Source organism: Crocodylus porosus, unplaced genomic scaffold (genome assembly GCF_001723895.1).
Source record: "Crocodylus porosus isolate Cpor-Errol unplaced genomic scaffold, CroPor_comp1, whole genome shotgun sequence".
NCBI lineage: Eukaryota > Metazoa > Chordata > Crocodylia > Crocodylidae > Crocodylus > Crocodylus porosus.
Genome location: NW_017728916.1, coordinates 11,084,081 through 11,105,199, shown reverse-complemented (window position 1 = coordinate 11,105,199; position 21,119 = coordinate 11,084,081). Strand labels below are relative to the sequence as shown.

The 21,119-nt window shown below is 46.4% G+C and overlaps 1 protein-coding gene across 6 annotated transcripts in view; it reads left to right on the top strand.

Moving 5' to 3' along the window:
• The window catches only part of ATP11C (ATPase phospholipid transporting 11C), a 72,038-nt gene extending 56,570 nt beyond the window's left edge, over window positions 1-15,468 (top strand). For 2 of the 6 annotated variants that reach the window (XM_019536441.1, XM_019536443.1), the window contains exons 27-30: window positions 656-759; window positions 3,029-3,179; window positions 7,189-7,254; window positions 10,827-15,468. In XM_019536441.1, coding sequence (XP_019391986.1) covers window positions 656-759; window positions 3,029-3,179; window positions 7,189-7,254; window positions 10,827-10,964 — 459 coding nt within the window. In that variant the 3' untranslated portion in view covers window positions 10,965-15,468. Of the gene's footprint in view, window positions 1-655; window positions 760-3,028; window positions 3,180-7,163; window positions 7,255-7,446; window positions 7,576-8,497; window positions 8,594-10,826 lie in introns of those variants that run through there. The other 4 variants (XM_019536446.1, XM_019536445.1, XM_019536444.1 and 1 more) reach the window with 4 other exon arrangements.
• Window positions 15,469-21,119: the final 5,651 nt, after the last annotated feature.

Here is a 21,119-nt window from a genome sequence, read left to right as displayed (position 1 = left end):
AGAGCACCCTATGAAAAACCTTGCAATGTGTCAGGGCTAAAGAGCAGGGAAGACAAAGCAGGGAATTTGGTTGGTTAATATAGATAATAGAGGGTGCGTCCACATGTGCATTAACGTGCTTTACTTAATGCACATTAAATCTAGTACCTCTATTGTGAGGTACTAGGAAAATGCTCATTAGCCTGTCCTAATGTGCATTAACTAAAGAGCATGGTTTTAAAGCGACGCTTAATTCACGTTAGCCTATTTTAATGTGTATTAACTAAACAGTACTTTTTTAGTGATGCTTTAATGCGCATTAGAATAGGCTAATGCTCAGTGTTTTGAGCTTGCTGCTGCCCTTGCATTAATGCTTCACAAGAACATTGCACTTTTTATTCCCAGAGTCGGTCCCAAAGACTTTACAAGCCAGCATCATGAAAAAGGAAATTAAAACCTCTTGGGGAAGGTCTCTTGTTGGCATGTACTGGTGTCTACATGGTTTCTTTTCATTGCTGGACCTGTGCTAACAGATGGTCGAATAGTACATTTGAACACCTAAATGAAATGAGAACAGCTGTGATGAAGTCAAGTCGATCACGTACATGGCACTGCAATGTGTGCGTTGCAACCGTTAACTATGGATTTATGTTTAACTATTGTTTTGTGTGTGCAGTTAGCACTAGATACTCGATTCTGGACTTGGATGAACCACTTTGTGATCTGGGGCTCCTTGGCCTTCTATGTGTTTTTCTCGTTCTTTTGGGGAGGAGTCATTTGGCAAGTATCTTTTTTTGGTTTTGATTTAGATATATGACTATATATGTATATATGTGCATATTTTAGGAGAACACGCAGTGTTTGTATGTGTATAATGCTCCCGCAGAGTTTGATTCCTTCAGGCATTCAGAGATAGTATGCAGGAGGGGGGGAAAGATGATTGATTTTTCGAATAAATGTGTTTTACTATTAAATACTAGTTAATATTAACACAGAAGCACAGAAAAAACCACACAAGGCATCAGACAGAGATTGAAATCTATATTTCCACTAATGAAGCTCTTTATAAAGTGTTTCCAAGTGCGCAGCTGCCATAATCTTTGCTTCCATAGCAATAATTTCTACCCTCCAGGGACATCCCAGGTGCGAGGGGAATTCAATGATGCATTATCCATTTAAGATGAAGCCTGGGAACTTTTTCACTGCAGCTTGAAAAATGCACTTGCTTATAGCAAGCTGCGGGCTGTCCATGACTAATACTGTCACCCTTCCCAGAAAATAAGTTTTCATTGAAAGAGCAACAAGTTTCTAGGCCACATGGCTGCAAGGGAACCTTCCAAGTGTGAACAGGTCTTCCAGCCTAGTTTTTCATAAGTCTTCAGACAGACTCTCCTATCCTCCAGCTGCCGCAGAGTGGGAAGATGACAGAGGATGATGATTTTTCGCCTCTGGGAGCCAGAGGAGAATGGGGGAGAGTAGGTTCAAAACAATCAAATACCCACTAGCTAAAGTCTACAAAAGATGCAGCCCGTTGAGCAGACATCACCAGGGCAGGAGTACAACAGCAGTGTGGTTTAGCTTCTTCCCTGGTGGCATCTTAAAGCCATTTTCTTAATGGTCAGGTGTCCCGGTAAATATTTCTGATTCTGTATGGGTGGAAGGTGAGAGATAGAGAAAATACAGTGGAGGTAGAGTGCACCCTGAGGAAAGCAAGAGCGGGAGCTGGAGCAGGAGTTGGTAGCATATGATGCCCAAAGGGATGAAGCCAGTGGAAGAGAACATGAAATTCTGGCCGTACAGAAATGAGAGCGCTCCTATGGATAGCAATGGAGACAGGATTTCAGCTAGCATGTCTTAAAAAAGCTAACAAGCCTTCATTCAGGACACTTTATTGGCTGTCAGCTTTGTGTTTGACATACTGCAGATTCATTCCTCTAAGTGGCAAGGAGAAGGCATCCTAAGCCCTAGGTTTGGTCCTGGAGCCTGCCAATAAATAAATGGAGATGACGCGAGTCATTTTATGGAGAGCCGTGAGCTTTGTTTGGTCTGGACTATAAGAAGTTCAATCGAATTTGGTCTGTAACCTCACCAGCTATCTCCTTGCATTCAAATGCCTGAATTTTCCCCCAGTGTGTTTACTGTACGCAGTTAAATATTTGGAGCTAATGTTAAACAACGACTGCATTAGAATTCTTGTCACCGTTTATTTAGCAGCCGTCTTTTGCAAGCATCTGTCAGTTCCCAGCTGTCATTGCGGGAGGCAGAAAGATGCCTGTGACCGGATTTCCATCATCCAGAGACATCTCAGAAAAGCCTTTAGCTGAGTTCAAGTTCCAGATAAAATAATTTCATTCCCAGCAAAATGATTCGGCAATGATGCGATCAAGCGATGATAGGAAAGGAAGGCTGGAAGGGATATCATAAGGTCATGTAGTCCAGCCCCCTGCTCAGGGAGATGCAGAGGGAAGTTGGGCAGGAGTTTGTGCTGGGATGGCCAGCAGCCACCTTTTGAGACAGGAGAGAAGGAGCCATCAACTGAGAGAGCTGGTTGAAGCGAGGAAAGTTAACCTTTATGTTAGCTGGGGGAGAGGCCCATAAGCCGAGGGAAGCAAAGCATAAGAAGAATCACTGGAGCTGTCGTGACAGAGAGAAGAGGAGACCTGGGAAAGCACAGATAGATAAACTCCAGAAGGAGCAGGGAGCAACTGTGCCAGGCAGGGGCTGAGCTGCCAATGAGACCAGAGAAGCAGGTATGAAACCTTTGCTAGGATGAAGCTGCTAATTGCTGTCAGAGGAGTCACAGGAGCTTGCAGGCAGCCAACGGAGAAGCAGAAGAGGGAGCAACATGAAAGCAGAAGCCGGGGGCACATGCGTGGCAGTCAGGATGTGTGCACTCCTGTGTGTTAAGGGGGCTGTAGATACACCCACATTTGAAATATCGTCCTGTAAAACCTCTGGTCTGAACCTTCCTGGGAAACCTGCCCAAGGGGAAAACTGCCATAGCCACGTGCAATATCTGAAAGTACTTGTCTCTTATTTTTTCTTCTAGGCCTTTCCTGAAGCAGCAAAGAATGTATTTTGTATTTGCACATATGGTGACTTCTTTATCAGCCTGGCTGGCAATAATCCTCCTGATCTTCATCAGCCTTTTCCCAGAGATTCTTCTAATAGTTTTTAAAAATGTAAGAAGGAAAGCCCAGGTAAGGACTGCTTATGCACCATGTACTCTCCTTTCTTGCAGAGTTTCTTCCACGCTTACAAAGCGCAGGGTGGAAGTGCACTTTCCATATCCAGGTATAAGTTTCTGAGAGTCTCAGCATGTTGTCACTTCATGTACTAAACAAGGTAGCTAAAAGTTGTGTTCAGATCTGCATTAAGCAGCAGATTCAATACAGGGCTTTTTCATTCAGACTTTGACGTTCTGTGGAGCACAAAACCTTTCTCTTATAGAAAGTCAAAATCCCCTATAGTCCAGATCAGATTGGACTGAATTTTGCTTTCGGTGTCACTAGTCCAGCTTCACTGCCAGTCTAATTGACTGTCAAAACTTGCAGACTTTTGCCCAGAGACGTTTTATTTGCAAAGTCACTTGAGGTGAGATCTTGGATCTGAGCCTGGCTTTTTATTTTGATGGGTGAGATCATCAGTGTTTTTCTGTCGCCTTCCTTGTTCCCTTCAATAGAGTTGAGGCAGATATGTTGTGGGCGAGTCAATTAAATTCTCGCTCTCCGTTTGTCAGGCTGCCCGTGGCCTTGACAGCTAGCTCAGAGTCGGTGAGAATAGACTTCTCCTAGAGCCCCCCATCACCACAGTCGCTGAACAACTCACAGTCATTAACATGATGATCATCACCAGAGAGGAAGTGATACTGTTCCCCACATTGTACCCCAAGGGGCAGGGGTTAAATGATTTAGCAAGGTTCATGAAGGAAGCCTGTAGCACAACAGCATAGGAATCCAGTATAGACCCAAGCTAGCACCCTCAAGCTAGCCTTCCTCTTCGTATGTACCCACTGCCTCTTCAGGGAAAACACTGGCTTTTCCTTTAGAGGGACCGGCCGTCCTCCTGAAGCCTCGCTGTGACAGAATAGGGAAGAAGTGCGGGAGGAGGTGTGCAACATGGCAATTGTCCCCTATAAGCGTGCGCTTACGTTAGATGCCCATCCACCTTTGCCTTCCTTGCCTCCCATCCTCAGTGCCAGTACACCTAGGGTTACAACGTGCATGCAAGGTGGCATATGATCATGTGAAGTACAGACTTGCATTCCCTGGCAGGTTGTTACAACCGTCTTGGCATCATCCCATCTGAGCCTCCCCCGTTCTCCTCCTTGGTTACTAGCACTGCTAACTCCCCACTGCCGTCCTGCAGCCTGACTTGCCATGCTCCTCCCTCCTCTGGTATATTGCTTTTCAGAGGGTATATTAATGCTTTACATTCAACATCAAGTTTGCAGCAGGCTTAGGAGTGGGCAGCCACCACTGATTCTCATTCTGAGTGTTGCTTTCTATTTTCCTAGGTAATACCTGACCGACAGGGTGTAGCATAGGTTTGCTAATAATCATTCATGCCTTCAGTGACACTAAGTTAACTAGGAATTTACATTCAATGAAAAAGTTAAATTACTTAGTAAATTTAAGAGGGGGATGACTTTTCTCATTGTGCTATAGCAAACTGTTTTGGTTCTACTGTAAGCCTCGGGCACTTTCTTCACCTGGAACAACTTGTACTTTCCATCTTCTGTATTTTGGCCAAAAATGGATATTTAACTGGAAATTAAGGAGAACCTCAGACCTCAAGATATTTCTCCAAAGCCTTTTGATGGATGACTTTGACAGAATACCAGTAGAGCAGTGGTTCTTAACCTATTTGCAATTGGGCTCAATGGGCTGCACCCACACAACTTACTTCCGATGTATCCATTTAACAGGATGTCACAGGGGCTGCAGCAGTGTGCTGATTGGGTTGAATATGGCCCCCGGGTTGAGAACCACTGCAGTAGAGTAATATAAACATACGTGTAAAAATGAAATTGGTCAAACCATTTATTCATTCCTGTTTTAGCTTTATAGGCCATGAACACTTCTTGAATCGCTGTCTATCAGACAGTTTCTAACCCTCTACCACTTTTGGCTTTTCTTCTTTTAAAAAGAAGAACCTCCCTTTGGAAGTTTCCTAAATTTTATCGAGTGTGGCAGGATTATTCAGAGTTGCCAAGTTTGATATTTTTCTTTCCTGGTCCATTTTTGTTTTTGATGATCAAAAAAATAGCTTAATGGTTTTTCGAGATTCAGGCTCACCAGTTGAGCAGGAAAGAAAGGTCTGGCAATGGGGGTGAAGTAGTGTTTGATATCCTCAAGGCTGGGAAAGGAGAAATGTAACATGACAATTCCAGTTATTTAAAAAAAAAAGTTATCTCTCTACCAAATTCACTTTGGAGTCCGTTGCAAAACCATTGCTGGCTTCAGCAGCAGCAGGATTTGGGCCTTTCTGTGAATTTAGACACCAGCATCTGATAGATCAGCAGTTTGACACCCAAGATTTATTTTCCGAGTGGATGGGGTTGATATGTTCTGGCTTTCCACCTTGCCCCAAAAGTCTGTCATTAAGATGCTCACCCATTTGATGGGTGTGAAAGGCATGGCCTTAACCAGTCTTTGGTTGGTGCAAACTTCCCCTCATTAAAGTCATTGGGAGTGCTGTCATGGATCACCATATCGATGGCATATGACCCTTGCTGCTCCCCTAGTTGGGGAAGACACTTAACTTCCAGCACACAAGTTTGGTGATTCTCATTAAAGTTCTCAGATCCATCAGGATCCAGACTGCTGGTGTGAAGCAGGTACAGGAAAGAAATTATCAAGTAGTTGTAAAGACTGGATTACAAATTGGCCGTTCACCTGGGAACTGGCCTATCTTGCCTCGGACTGCTGAGCAGACGACCTTTCCTGCCTGTGGCTTTGGCTGCTAGGGATGCTTTTAGAGAAATAAAAAAGAAAACCATTGATGTGGTTTTTCAGCTGAGCTACAGTGTGCTGTATGCATACGCTGAACATAAAATGTCTCTTTTCGAATTGCCATTTTATAATCCTAGGTCAGCAGGTCAGAACTGGATGCTGGAAGCCATAGGTCTGTATCCCCAACCAGACACTAAGGAAATAGCCTTTTTCTTAAAGGGCTCAACTCATTCCAGTTGAAAACAAAGGCTGGATTTCTTTTTCAAAGGAACTGAAGGGCGTCAGGGCCCCAGTTCCCATTCAGAGAGGGATGCCCTTACCTCCCTGGAAGAGTCAAAACTGAGCCATGCATTTAGGTGCTCACACTTCCAGTATGTGAGAAACGTCTTCAGGGCCAGCACTGCTGGTTGCTGTGTCTCCTTTTGAGAAAGTACGGTTGAAATCCAGACCCCCTGGAGCTGACAAGAACTGGCTGTAGCAGTATCGTCATGTGAGGTGGGTGAGCGTTGCACACACCCTGGATGTGCCACCTTGGGAGCAGCACCAGGAAGATGCCATGGTGGGCAGGGAAGGCTTCACCCCCAGAGCTGTTGCTGCCTACCTTGCTTTGGCAGCACTTCCCAACTCCAGGAAAAAGCCAGTGCAGGCAGCAATTGCCATACAGTAAAAGGCATTTTGGCCATCGGTTTTATAGAGCAGCACTGAAGTTTGCTGCTGCTGGGAGGGGGGGAGAGAACTGACCCCCATTTTTTTTGTCACCAAAATCAGCATTTATTTTGTCCTCTGGGTATGAGCTACAGCAGGAAAAAAATGTGGTGAAGTTTCCCCCAGTAGCAGCAGACTCCATTGCTAGTCTAGAGAACTAGGATTTCCAGAACATTTTCTACACCATGATACTGCCTGGCCTCTGCTCTCTCAGGTGTCTGTGCAGGCAGTTGAGAAGGCAGGAGGGCCGGAGGGGTGGGTGGGGGAAGGAGGACAGACCGCTGGCCTAGGCACATTTTTTCTGTGCTATGTCTCGAGGCTCTGGCCTTCTGTAAGTTCTGGTTTCTCTTCTAAAATATTGCTCTTGTATAGCATTTCTCTTTAGCTCCTCTCTGCCTGCTTGAGCTTTATGTCTCTGTGTGGAAATATTTTTGCAATGCAAAGTGTGTTCGTATTTTCCTTGGTTTCTGCATTTCTCTCTGTTCTCCTGCAATTTCCTATCTTTTTTGTGCTGTTGTGAACTAGGTAACGAAACGCCTTCCTTCCTCAGGAACATCCACTATCTTCATGCTCTCTCAAACTTCCAGCAATCACACCTTTTCTTGGAGTGAATAAGGTGATTCCCTTTCTTAATTGTACGTGTTGCCTCTCCTGCTTTCATTTCCTTTTCCTAAGGCATAATGGCTGATCATTTGTATATTTTGATCTGCTGATGCAGCAAATGCTTTACTTTTTTTAACAATTTTTTTTTTTATTTAAGTGTATTTTGTCACCCCCTTCATCTGTTTTGGTTTTGCAGCTCTGCTGGTCAAACATTTAACTAGAGAATCAGAGAGAAGTAGGGCTGGAAGGGACCTCAAGAGGTCATCTATTCCAACCCCTTGCCTGAGGCAGCATCATCCTTATCCAAATTATCCCATACACGCCACAAATCAAATTAAGTCCAGCTAGTTCCGTTTTAGTAGTGACCTGAAGGGCTTGCCATTATTTAAATATCCAGCCGCATACTGGTGCTAAGACGAGATCCAACCTCGGGGAACTGCAATCTGCCTGTTAGACCAGACTCTAAGCTAACATACGGTAAGTTGTGTAGCTCTGTGGAAATCAATGTAGCTCCAAAAACTTGCACCCTTGGTAAAAATCTGAGTTTCTTTAGATAGCCCAGTCTTCCCCTCTTCTGGTCTGTTAGTTAGTGCATTAAGTAAAGATTTCTCTGACCCGTGGAAACAACAAGCAACTTCATTTGATTTTTGTAGCAAATAATGCATCTCAAACTTGTTAAACCCAGAGGTTAGCAGTGGCTTCTTGCATACACTTTACTCCCTAATAAAACAAAATAGGGTAATATCACATTAAAGAACATTTGCTATTTATCTCTACAGCAGAAATCACTGTCAGAAATCATTGCACTGATTACACTTCTCAATTGCAACTGCTCGCCTTGGGAACGGTATGGTTTACTCCTGAAACTCCAGCATGAACATTTTATGCAAACCCTAGTGGTCCCACTGTCACCTAGCTGTGCTGGCCACGTGCTTTCAGCATTTCTCAGTGTCTACAGGAGCAGGGGATGGTGGATTCTTCCTCTCGTCAAATTTGGGTGCCTAAAATGGGCCTCTTGAACAAGTGGGATGAATTTCAGAGTTGCTGAGAACCCCTAATTTGATGTATTGACACTGCCTGAAACTAGTGGTGCTCCTCCAGAAAAAAAAAAAAATGGTCAGCTCAATCCTGGCATTTATAACGTGTCTTTTCATGCGGGAAGTTACCTTAAAAGAATGATATAAGTAGTTTATTATTACACCACTGAGGATCTTAGTTTCTCACCTTCTTTAAGTATTTTTGCCTCACTATTACAGAACAGTAGGAAGGCATCTGATTCATTGTCGCCCCGACCTTCTGTCAGACCTCTTCTTTTAAGAACGTTCTCAGATGAGTCTAATGTATTGTAACAGGTACCCTGGCCTTAGGGTGGCTTTAAAGGTTCAGATTAACCAAACTCCCCTCCCCGCCAATCAATTAAAATATGGTTCTTATCATCTTCTTAACAGCTGGTGTGGGGCACCTGTCTGCAAAGTATAAAGATGCAATGCTTGGCATACATTTTAATTTGGGAGACGTTATAAGACCTTTATCAGGACCTCTGAGCTGGGGGGATTCCAGAAAGCGAAAACATTCAGCTATAGCAAAATGGGACTATACAGTAGAGGTGGCACTTATTAATACACGTTTATTTTGGGGGAAATATTAAGCTGAGACTGAAAATATTATCAGGGTATCATGCCGGCAGTGATCGTAAAAGGCTAAAACTACTGTCTTTGTATTGAAGTGCTCAGATCCCAATTATTAAAAGTATACCAGGATTGCATCAAGGTGGTAATGAAGGGGTTTTTTTTATTTCTGGGGGGGTTATTAATGCATGCTCTTCTGTCAGAATTAAATAAGTGCCAATTCATGCGACTCAAACTGAAACTAAACATGCGGTATATGTATTATCCATATAATGCATGGTACATTTGTCCGTGTCTGTGTGTGCATATATGTGCACACACAATATCTTAGACCACGTTTGATTTTCTAAAACACACTCATTAACCAGCCAAAACATTGTAGTTCTTAGAAGGAGATAAAAATGCCAAATTGAATGCACACCTCAACCTTTTGGGCAAAATATTACCTGGCTCTGCAGTGCTGGGCACGTGGAACTGCAGCCTTGTTCTCAGCATTTCATGTCTTGAATGCCTGAATTTGCTAAGGAGGGAAGGCATTTAGCCAGGTTAGTGCCAGATAGAAAGCCCAGTCGTCCCCACCCCACCAGCGTGCATCTCTGGGTTTACGTAGTCTCACGTATTGATCCCACATATGGATCCCACAGTTCCTTTGCACTGAATTTTGCAGCAAAGCAAGGACTGCAGTTTTCAGCATCAGCTAGGACCTGTGTTTCAACATGGGAGGTTCCTCCTCATGAACAGAGGATGCTTCTCTGTAGGTCCATCGGCCTGCTGGAAGCTGAGGGTTTTAGACAATGCCCTAATCCAACCAAGGCCTGAGCATCACTTCACATAAGCACATCACGTGCCATTTCACTCCCCGATTGTTTTACAGCCTGCTAAACATTAGATGGTGCTGTACGCTGTTGTTTTCTAACAGAATGATTTATTTTGCTCTGTTGCAGCCTTTTTTTGTTTTTTTGTCCTTTAGTGCAACCAAGACTCACCTTGTCTAGGCAGGATTTCCCTGCATCAGCTCTGGGCCCAGGAGCTTATTGAGCCTTGTTGCCAGCTGGTCCAGAAAACTGCTGTGCTCTTGTGCCTCCCTTGAGAAAAAGGGTCCGTTTCTGCTCCAGAAATTCCCCGTGAAATTCTTCCATGAATACTTGAAAAATACGCTTTCCACCTCCCCCACCCCCCCCCGGGTTCAGCACAGGTGCACAGAAGCAGGGATAGCGTGCATCAAGTTGGGGTTTTGCTGCCCCACTAGTAGATGCCCATCTCTTCAGCAGTGGCTTGGTGGCCTCAGCATCCTGTTTGCCTCAGGGTTTGCACTAAGCATAGCATTAATAATCTCACAGGTCCTTGAAACCACAGATTCAGATCCCAGGAGACTCTGATTCAGCTACCTAGTCACTCAGATCTGTCTGCAGAAGGGTCCCATAATGCAGTGATCTCAGGCAGCAACAGCTCCATGGTGATTTTTTTTTTCCCCCATCTGGAAAGAATGACATATGGTTTCCCAAATTTTCCATTTCCCAGGTTGTATATACATTGGCAAGCAAGGTTTTTTGCCCCATACTGACCTCCTTCACCTGGAACCGCCACGCACGCAGGACTGCATAAGACAGCAGTAACAAATGCAGGCAGAAAACTGGCCTAATTTCTTCTTGCCTTCTTGTGGTGTCTGCTAATTGTGAGACTTTGTACCGTTTCTCTTGCCCATAATCAAATAAGATGTTATCACTTCTCAAAACAGCCTGGTGCATGATATCGCTGAGCTGAAAGCCATGCAGATTCATTCGTCATACTCCTTGTTATAAAATACAATTTGGCATTTTTATCGTGGTCTAATCATTCCTTTTATTCTCGTAGCAAATCCTAATACATGATTCTCCTAAAATAACAAAAAGAGCCCTTTTGCTTTTGGAAGTGTAACGGTTAAAGTAAATGTGCCTTTTTCCTTTTTGTTTCACAGAATGCTCCCTTTGATCCACCTATGTTACTGTCCTACAAACATATGGAGAATGGTTGCATCTTTAAATGGAAACCAGAAGAGGTTATTAATTTGACAGAAAGAGGTCCTCTCAGGATACTGCAAATGCAGCAATACTAAACCCAGCACACGGGCGTGCTGTAGGACAAGCCATGCGTCTGTGAACTAACGATGCTCCCTAAGATGACACACATGCTGTAAGCAGCCATGCTGACACAGCAGTAGCCAAGGCCACAGAACCCATTTCTTTTGGCTATTTCCTCCCCCAGATCTAGAAATCAGAAAAAGCACGGGAAACAAAAAGCCTGTCTGAATGGCAAGTCATATTGCAGGCGAGTTGAATAACCCAAACTTGAGAGAGACAGAGAGAGGTGGACGCGGCATTCCCCCCCCCCACCCTGCATCTGGATGGAGACTTATCTGTTACAGCCACAGCGATTTGTTCCAACAGCAGTGAACCGCTGCTAAAGTCTTATCCTTTTGCCTGACCAAAGAAGTACGCAGCCTTCGAAACTTAATTAAGGGCTGGTCCAACTCCGTGGAAGGGAATGGAAGAAAGTTCCTGTTGCCTTGTCTAGAAGTTGGATTGGACTCTGCCTGGGAGCTACATGCTGTCCTCCCTAACAACCCCCATTGCCTTGTGATGGGGGGGCTGCGTACCAGCATCTGGAGACAGGATGTGATCCTTAGAAGCACTGAGCTTTCTAATGAACACGGCAGGACGACATGAAACACGGAAGACTTAGTTACTGCTGGTGTGAAACATTCAGTGACCTCAGGGGTAGACTAGTTGTTCCACGTTCCTTTTAAAAAGTTAAGTGTTTTTATCCAGAAATCCAAGGAGCTAATGAAATATTTGAAGAGTTCTTATGTGGTGAGAATTTTTTTTTTCCATGTTACAATTGTTTTTTTGGGGGGGTTTTTTGTTTTTGAAAGGGGTTAAAGGAAAAATAATGAGCATTTTCCCCTTTTATGTCCTGGAAATAAACAGCATCCTTCTGTTTGAGAGTGCCTCTCTGGTCAGAGAAAAAAAATCATAGTCAAAAGTCATGTTGTGCCAAATACTCATCCCCAGCTGGGTCTCCTTAATGTGTTCGCATGAATGCTGGTGCAGTTGTTTAAACACTTTTTAAGGACCTAGTTGCCAGCCATAGTGAGGTGCTTGGATGTCCTGATGAGGGTGTTTGTGCCTGTTAATAACAGCATCCTCAGCTATTTGCACTGACAAAAAGACCAGGCCAATTTAAAAATACAGGAATCAATACATCTAGTTGTAGGCGGCTACATGTTACCACATTCAAAAACTAAGGGGTTCTTCTTAAATCTGCCTTGAGCAAGTTGCGGGGAGTGGTGATTTCGGTTCAAAATACTGTACATGCAGAGCATGAGGGTGCAATGGTGGACACTCAGCTCCATGGTGGTTGGGACGCAGGAAAAGCGGTACCTTTTGTTGCAAAAAGTCCTTGGCGCATGTGTATTGCATCTCACAAGAAGCGCAATTGCTTGTTGAATTTTTACCACTAATCTTCCCCGGCTGACTTCCCCTTCACTGTGTCTGATCCAGGTGTGCCTGTGTCTGGAAGGGCCCACACAGACCGTAAAGCATGAGAACGTGCTGTCGGCGTTGTGATCAGTTGTGGAGTGGGTGGTTTGGCAGGCTGCTGACTCCATCCATCTTTTTTTCAGGTTTCCATTATAGTTTCCTCCAGGACCCACCTCTTGCAGCTGAGTCCTTCCATACCTCCTCTTCTCATACGTTATGTGATCTCCCCTCTGGGTGCTTGCCTTCTGTACCCTGTCTCATTGCTACCCTGTCTCATTCCACAATTTCATGCATCCTTTCTGCATGTTCAGTTCATCTTCCTCTTTCTATACCTGCATCTTTCAGCTCACATCCTACAGCTGCTACAGTTATCTCTTGCTCAATCTCTTCCTAGCTTCCCAGTGGTTGCCTTTAAAACTCAGTGTTGCAGTTTGCAACCAGCTGACATCTATCTTTGTTAAAACCGAAGTCTCTGACCCATACAACACAATGGGGATGTAATCATTTCTGTACATCATTAACTTCTCGTTCGTGTCCCACGCCAGCCTCCTAAATCACTTCTAAAAGAAAAGAAATGCATTTAATAACATGGTACAATTGGGTGGAAGAATTGGATGCATAGTTAATTGGATGAAGGTCCGTCTGAGCCTAACAACCTGTTAGGCTATTGTAGTTAAAGCACACTAAAGTCTTAGCTAACAGCACACAAGAGTAAGGGGGCCAGCATTATGTCTGGTTAACTTTGACTTCCCAACCTGAATGACCAGGTACCCACTTACACCCAGGCCAGCTTTGGCATGAGCCTGGAGTAGGGCTTCCACTCATGCCTCCAGGGCCGTAACAAGATGCCTTCACTGCTCTGCCACTGTGCCCCTGGCCACAATTAATTCCATGTATAGAAAAGATGAGCCCCCTTTTCCAAAGCAGTAGAAACTCTTGTATCACACCGTGATTGCAGTTTGACACCCTCAGAAATACTGCTTTCAGTCTCCATTTTACAGCGAACTTCCCATCGCCGTGACATTTTAGCAAATAATGGCAAACAGTGTTGGGGAAAACTATCCCCATGTCTTGCATACCTCTCTTCTGCAAGTTTAGAAGCTCTAAAGCTGGAACAAAATGGCAGACACTTGGGAGAAACCAGGGGGAGTGAGATTTATGCCTGATAATTTTAATCCTAAATGCTGAACGTCATTTCAGTCCCTTGGATTCTGTCTGGCTGCCTGGGAAGCCTTGATGGCTGGTGTGGACTAAACTAGATTGGGATCCACTGTCGCGCACTCATTGCAAACAAATCGTGATGCACATGTAAGCTGTCGCACAAAGCCTTAAATTGCTGAATATGGAGCGGCGGAGGGAAGGGAATAGGAACTGCATGCAAGAGATCTCTGCAACCTGCATGAGATGCGGACAGCACTAAGGGATTGGGATATGGGGCAGCCTCGCCAATCTTGCAAAGACTGGGAGGGCTGTGGGGCTGTTTTGTTACCTGTCACGCGTCAGTGGCTCTGGTCCTCGCTGCATCAAGACAAGGATTGCATTTCCCTTGGAGAAAAGCCAGTGTCCTTTGGCTCTTCTCAAGGCACTGGAACTCAGCTGTCCGATCTTGCTCAACATGGTTGACATTTATGAGTAGCCTCATGCCTGCCAACCTATCCCACTAGTCTGCTGAAGATGGGGTCTAGAGGGCAACTCCAGCCTCTCTGCTTAAATGCACAGTTCTGTTTCTCCGTTTACATAACCTTTTAAAATAGGGACAGTGACACGCATCATTCCAGCAATTCGAAACCATTCCACGCTGGAGGTCCTCACGTCTGGCCCCGATACCCACCTTCGCGGTTTGCTTCATGTCATATCCTGTGTGGAGGGTCCCATTCTGCACCCATGCAACTCAGGGTTTTGCCTTTGACTTTAGTGGGAGCAGCAGGAAGAAGCTCAGATTTTATACTGTAGAGGTGTTGGGGGGAAGGCTGGAGGGGCTATAGTGTTGTGGGGGTCCATCCTGGTAAAGGGTGGCACTCACATAGGCAGTATTCAGCTTGCATTTTAGAAGAATAAGCCTCTCATTTCTCAGTATCAGTATAAACAGTTCATTATAGCCATATACCCAAACCCAGGACAGGTCTGAGATGCATAAACATAGATTGTCATTAAACTGTTCAAAAAGCAGGTTTTCCTGGGCTGACCTCAGCTAACTTAATGTTATCAACAGAACCGCGCTGACTTACACCAAGTGCAGATTTTGCAAAATAGCAACGGTCAAATCCTTGTGCTCCAGGCGCAAGGTGGTGTAAGAGGAAATAGGAGGGCCAGATCTGGAATTAAAGAGTTGGCTCTCCAGTGCTGCCAGATGGTAGCTAGCAGGGCAAGATGGAGAATGGCAATAACTGGATAGGGGCACATTAATGCTTTGATTGCTGTTCATGTAAAGTACTCCAAGCTGTATTGTTATGGTACTTTTCACTAACGAGCAAAAAGGTCAGTACATGTTCCCAGGTAGAAGAACCTGAAGGAAACTGGTTAGTGTGTCTAATAATAGTTCATTTTGGCAATTAAATCACTGATTGGTGATGCTGAAAGGTAAGAGGAGTAATTAACCCCTCTGTACTTGTTTCAAGTAATAGTGGCAAATCTGATACAGTCACTTCTGTTTTGCAAACTAATCTTCATTGTACGAGGATGTTATTATAAATGATCCAAAATGACATTAAAAAAAATAAGAGGAAAATTTGCATACCCACTTCCTGGTGGAAAATATAACGACTATATTGCAACATCCATCCCACGTCTCGGCTATGGAATTTTTTTAAACAACACGTAGTATATAAAAAGGATGTAAATTATACACAGGTGACGAGAAGAAACGTTTTTCAGCTTCTGGCAAAAAAAAAACAACCCAACCAACCCTGGGACTGCAACCTTACATTTTTTCACTTAAATGCAATTTTATACATTTACGTTGCTTTATATAACAGAAAATGAATGTGAATGTTACCTTTTCTGAATGCAACTTGCCCTTTTTTCATTACGGAAATTTTTGTTTGGAGTAATCAATAAACTTTGGTATGTTGTTCTGATTAATGCTTTTGCCCAGTCTGTCTTTTTGCTTGTTCTTAAGCCACTTTTGCAGGAACATGCACAGGGCTTAGAAGCACAGGAGGTAGATACCAGGAGGCCTCCTGTGGTCTTCAGTAGGCATTGGATTGGTTTTACAGAGATATTCAATGCTCCACTTAAACCACCTTTATCAAGCAGAATTGAGCACACAGGAAGAGTATGGCAACCTCTAGCTTGCTACATCCATCAAACAGCAGTAATTCTGCTGCCTGTTTATAAATACCATATTTACTTGAACACAAGATGACCCTGTGTATGAGACGTGCCCCCCTCCCCATAATTAGATTTTATATATGGGAAACTTCCAAATTTAACAGTTTTCTAGGTCTAGAATCTAAGTATTAGGGGGTTGTCTTGAATCCCCCATCCCGGACATTAAGGGGGAGGGAAGTTGGCCCCAGTGTGCAAATTCAGCATGTCGACAGACCCATCTAAACCTATTCAAATAGTGCATACCTGGTTCCTTGTGTAATGAATAGCTGAAACGAATTGTGGGTCGAGCAAGCTCTCCATTGGCTTCAAAAAACCTCAGCAAAAATGGTGTAGCCCAATCTCCAAGGTGCTGGATGGAAGAACACTGGGTTTGATTTTTCCACTAATAAAATTGGGTGCCGTTATTGGTGGAGTAAACCACATGCCGTTTGTATTTTTTTTTCAAGACCCATTTCTGTTTCAAATCTACCACGTTTGCAAAAAGCAAAAGAAAGAGAAGTGTTAACATCCTATTTGAGAGATTTCATTTTGGCTTCTTTAATTTATTGCACTCCCATGAACCACTGCAGGGCAGATGGCTGAGCTATTTAAAACAAAATATAACCTTTAAGAGGAAGCGCACAGTATTGGAAACCAGATCCTCCCGTTGAGAATCTTGGTTTTGTAGTGTTCAGCGATAGTTGAAATGATCTGAACAATTGCAAAAGCTTTTTTATCTCAAAAATGCCTATACAGAGTGACAGGAAGGGAGTGGGAGGAATGAATGCGAAGTGGGGCTAATGTGAATTGCCAGATATTTCATAAAAGCTCAAACCGCTCACTATGGCATTTCAAATGTCTGTTTAACGCTTCTGAATGGGATGGAGAAGTAATGGCACTTCCCCTGATGTTATGACTTTTTAAAACGGGGACTTTGAAGGTCAGGTCCATGAAATGTCAAAGCTCCCTTTCCCACCTGAGAGCCAACAGAGGCGTTGTTCCCGCAGGGCCCGTCTTTCGGCTGTCGCTACCTGCGCATACGTAGCACAAGCAGCCCCGCACGACCCGCTCGTGTGCGTCTCGGTCTTGCGATAGTGGCCGGCTAGGCAGGCTGCTCGGGGGAATGTCTGATTGCAGGCTTGCTGTGAATAAAGCTGGTTCTCGGCCAGTAAGCACACCGTGCAAGGAAAGAAGTCCTTGCCAACTGCAGTTGCCTTGTTTCCCCCCTTCGAAGAATGGCTTTTATAAGAGCAATCGTGTGTTAACGTAAGAGGGGACTAGCAGTCCTTCACCCCTGCCTTTGGAGGTCCTATCCATCTCTTCCCATCTGTTGGGTGTAGTGCCCAGCCTTTCCAAAGGCAACAAGCTCCCCTCTGTATGGATCCCAGTATCACCTGGCTCGCTTGGTTTGCAAGTTCTCGTGGAAGCTAACCCATTTCACCAAAAACCCGGCAGTGCTCCCACCAAGCGTAGACTGGCAGTTCTCGTATCCAGGGTGTTTGAGGCCCTTTCGTTGAAATCCTGGTGCAGAGGAGCCAAATTCATCCCTGGCCTAAGCTGTTTGATGTCAGGTCCTTTACCCCAGCAATGAGCCTCTCTCTCCAACTCTGCTTTGCTTCCAAATTTAAATTGAACTCGACTTGTTTTTCCAGTTTCCAGCATTGCTTAATAGGATGTGATTCGGCCCTGGGCAGGGAAGACTGCACAGCTGCTTTCTGTGGCTGGCAGGCAGAGGAGGAGGAAGAGGAGGGGTATTTGCAAGGGAGTCCCGGGATTTAAATGACTCCTCCCGTCCGTGCAGTCCCTTCCCTCCCCTCTTCGCCCCCTCACCCAGTCTCCCACCTACTCGCAGTCACCTGGAGGACAATCGTCCTAAAATGCATTGCACAGAAGCAAGGGGCAGGGGCAAAGGAGGGATAAAGCGATGGCAACTGAGTTCCTGAGCTATGTGAACCTGCCAGCTGCAGACTAAAGGCAGGCGGGGGGTGCCTGCTGCCCTGACCCATCTGGAGCTCAGCTCCCTGTGTTGCTCAGAGTTGCCTGTCTAAAGCCTCTTGTTTTCCATGTACGGGACGAGCACGCCACAGTCCCCCCAGCGTGGTCAAAGGCTCAGATGGGTAGTTGCATGCATCAGAAGTGCTGCAAGTTGAGTTGCCAGGTAACTGGCCCAATGGGTGCTTTCATTTGGTGTAGCCACGCGGCTGTAGCAATGCATCAAGACCCCCCCCTTAGGCCAAAGAAAACACCATGGCCCCTGCGCCGAAACGCTTCCAGTGCAAGTGTAGGTCAAGAGACAGCTGAAGGGCATGCAAAGAAACAGGTCAGCCTGGAAGAAGGTGGTCTCGGGACACCAGCAGCCTAATCCCAGACAAGATTTTCTGTAAGTCTCACAGCTAAGGAGGAATGCGAAGGAGGCAGCTTGGCAGATGTTTGCAGGGTGCTGCTCTAAGGGGAGAAAGTGTAAAGGACTTCAAAAATCTGCCCCGGCTTCGCTGAGCTTGAGCTCATGGGTAGGCACCCACCAAGATGCAAGAGACCCCTTTGACGGGGCCGTTTCGGCAGATGGAGAACAAGGGCTGGAGCAGTCCACGTGAAAGCCCCCCTCTGATTCCTGGGTTTTCTGCACCGTCACACGGTGCTGCAGGAACGCAGGCACGGCAGGAGCACGCCCCAGGCATGCGCAGCTTGGAAACGTGCTACTTTTCTCCGTAGTCTAGCGAAACACGCGGGTGCCGGAGGCAGCTCCGGATGCTGCCGCTCAGATCAGTCTCCAAAGGGGTTATCATGGCCCGGGCATCTACACGACCAATTTGTTTAAAACGAATTGAACTGAACCGGGATTTCTGAGGGATCTCTTTTTTAAAGCACATCATGGCACCGGTCCCAACCCCATTAGCTTTTCAGAGCTGAGCGTTTTGCTTCCCAGGAGTGGGAAGAATCGAAGCTTAAAGTAATGGTAGGACGTTCCCCCACCGGCTGCGGCCTGAAGGTCACGAGCAATGCTCTCTGTGAGCATTACTGTGGACGTTATTTTAGGAGAAGAAGAAGTGCAGCTCTGCAAGGAGCCCTGTTCCTCTCTGGCATATTCTGAAGTCCCGCAGGGGGTTGCGATGATGTGGCTTAATTTGTGAGGAGCAAGAGCTCCTAAATAGGCCTTTCCTTCTGACTTCTCAGTTCCTACATCCTGGCTTGATCCCTTTTTTTAGCAGACCCAGTGTCAGCAGTGCTGTCTCTTAAGCTAGCAGGACGTGATAAGTGGCTTCTGCTACAGCCGCTTCCCCGGTACAGCCTCAGATATGATCAACGCAGACTCCGTCTCCCCTGCAAATTCACTGCTTCACCAGCATGCTGGACATGCCCTGGAGGGACTGAAAAATAGCTCTACTTTCAAAACAGGTAATAGGGAGATCTGAAGGAGGATGCTCGAGGAAGAGGTGGACGTGCGCGTGCTTCGTGGCCACGGTGGCGATACCTGTGCACAACCAAAAAGAAAAGACAGGCACGTTAGGAGGCTGCTGCATTAGGAGCAAAAAGAAGAGCCTGCTGGTTGGAGTACAATACCAAATTCACGAGGAGGTTTCCCTGGAAAAACCCACTAATGTGCTACAAAAGGTACTATACATGGGAAACTCATGCCCTTCTCACTACTACCCTTGCTAGACTCTGCACCCTAACGGCGGCGTCTGCTTAAAGGAAGAGCAGTCCCTCGATGGAAGCAAAAAAGCCAGCAAGAAGTTGCTTGCTTTTATTTTACAGCAACCTAATTAAGAAGGTGTTTCAGAAAGAGATGCACGTGCTCTGGCCCCTGCTGGTTTCCTGACTGCAAGGGCGGGTAGGAAAAAGCTGGCAGAGAGTTTGCCGCCGACAACCGCCGGCTGGATCAACCCTGTTTCTGGGCTCGAACCCCGACCCGGGGCAGCCCCGGCTCCGGCATGGTTGCATAAAGCTCTCGGGGAACCTGCCAGCAAGTAACACAGAGAGTTGCTTCTGCATAAAAAATGAGAGCGCAGGATTTTAACTTCATTGCAAGGTGCTGTTTCCCAAGCACACGCATGAGAGGGATCACACAGGTGTCGTGTCCTCTGACATCGAAGCTGCTCTGAATTTGAACAGCGTGCAAAGGGGCCAGAATCTGCTCTCAGCTCTGCACAAAATGACTCTCTCAATCCACCAGGTGCTGGCCCAGGGGCTTTCACGTGGACTTGATGTATTTATTTGTTAACATATTTTGCATTCAAATTGGGTCCAAATCGTATGGATTGAGTCACTGGTTCCAAAAACCATATCGACTCAGCAGGCAGAACTCAAATCATTTTACACCTCGCGTATGGTGCTACGGCTGGCGAGCACCCTCCGTGCCAGGCTCTCCCCCCGGACTTCAGATCCTCCCAAATCCATCGGCAGGCATCCGAGGTGCAGGCCCGAGCCCGGAGACCTTGGGATTCGGATGCCCCCACGTGCTCGTAGGCCACAAAAGGCTGAGACACTTGATCTGGGACTTTCACGCCCCAACAGTTAACCAAGCCCGGCGCAAAGAGTTTCAAGCAGCCGTGCTGGGACTCCCAGCGCCTGGTTTAAGACGCAGCAGGCTGATTTCCGCCCCCCGTTGCCAGCCAGCGCGTGGCCGCGTGCGATGGCTGGAGGCTGTGGCCGCGCTGCAGCTCCTCGTCCGCCGACAGCCTCCGCGCCACGGCAGGAAAACAAATGGCTCTGGCAGCTTCGAAACCCAGACCGTCTCCCCGGACAGGCTGAGGCCCGCGGGGGAGACGCAACAGGGCAGCTTTTCCCCTCGCTTGACGTCCAGCGAGCCTCTCCCCCACAACCACCCGCGCCCCCTCGTGCGACAGCCCGCCGCTGGGCTCGGGCTGCCCCGGGAGCCGCGAAACCGGACTGTGCCGACGCCGCCCCGCCCCGCGGCCCTGGCCCTGGCGCCGCCTGCGGGGGCTGCCCAGCGGCTGGGAAGGGGAGCTGGGGCTCAGGCACACGCACACTCGCACATACACAGACGCTTGTGCTACACACACACCAAAGCTTGTGTTACATACACACTCACACCCCCCCCCGAAGCTTGTGCTACACGTCCACACTTGTGTTACATACACACACACACACTGCTTGTGTTACATACTCACACGTGCACACAGAAGCTTGTGTTACACACACACACACACGGCTTGTGTTAGACATACACGCTCACACTTATGTGGAAGCTTGTGCTACACACACACACACACGCGTGCGCGGAAGCTTGTGGTACATACACACGCACCCCGATGCTTTTGCTGTACGCACACCCTCACATCCAAGCTTGTGCTACACAGCTTTTGCCACACTCACACGCTTGCAACAAAGCTTCCGCTGCCCCCCTCCCCCGCCCCCGCCCAGCTTTTGCCACACTCGCGCACAAGCTGGTGCGGCACCCG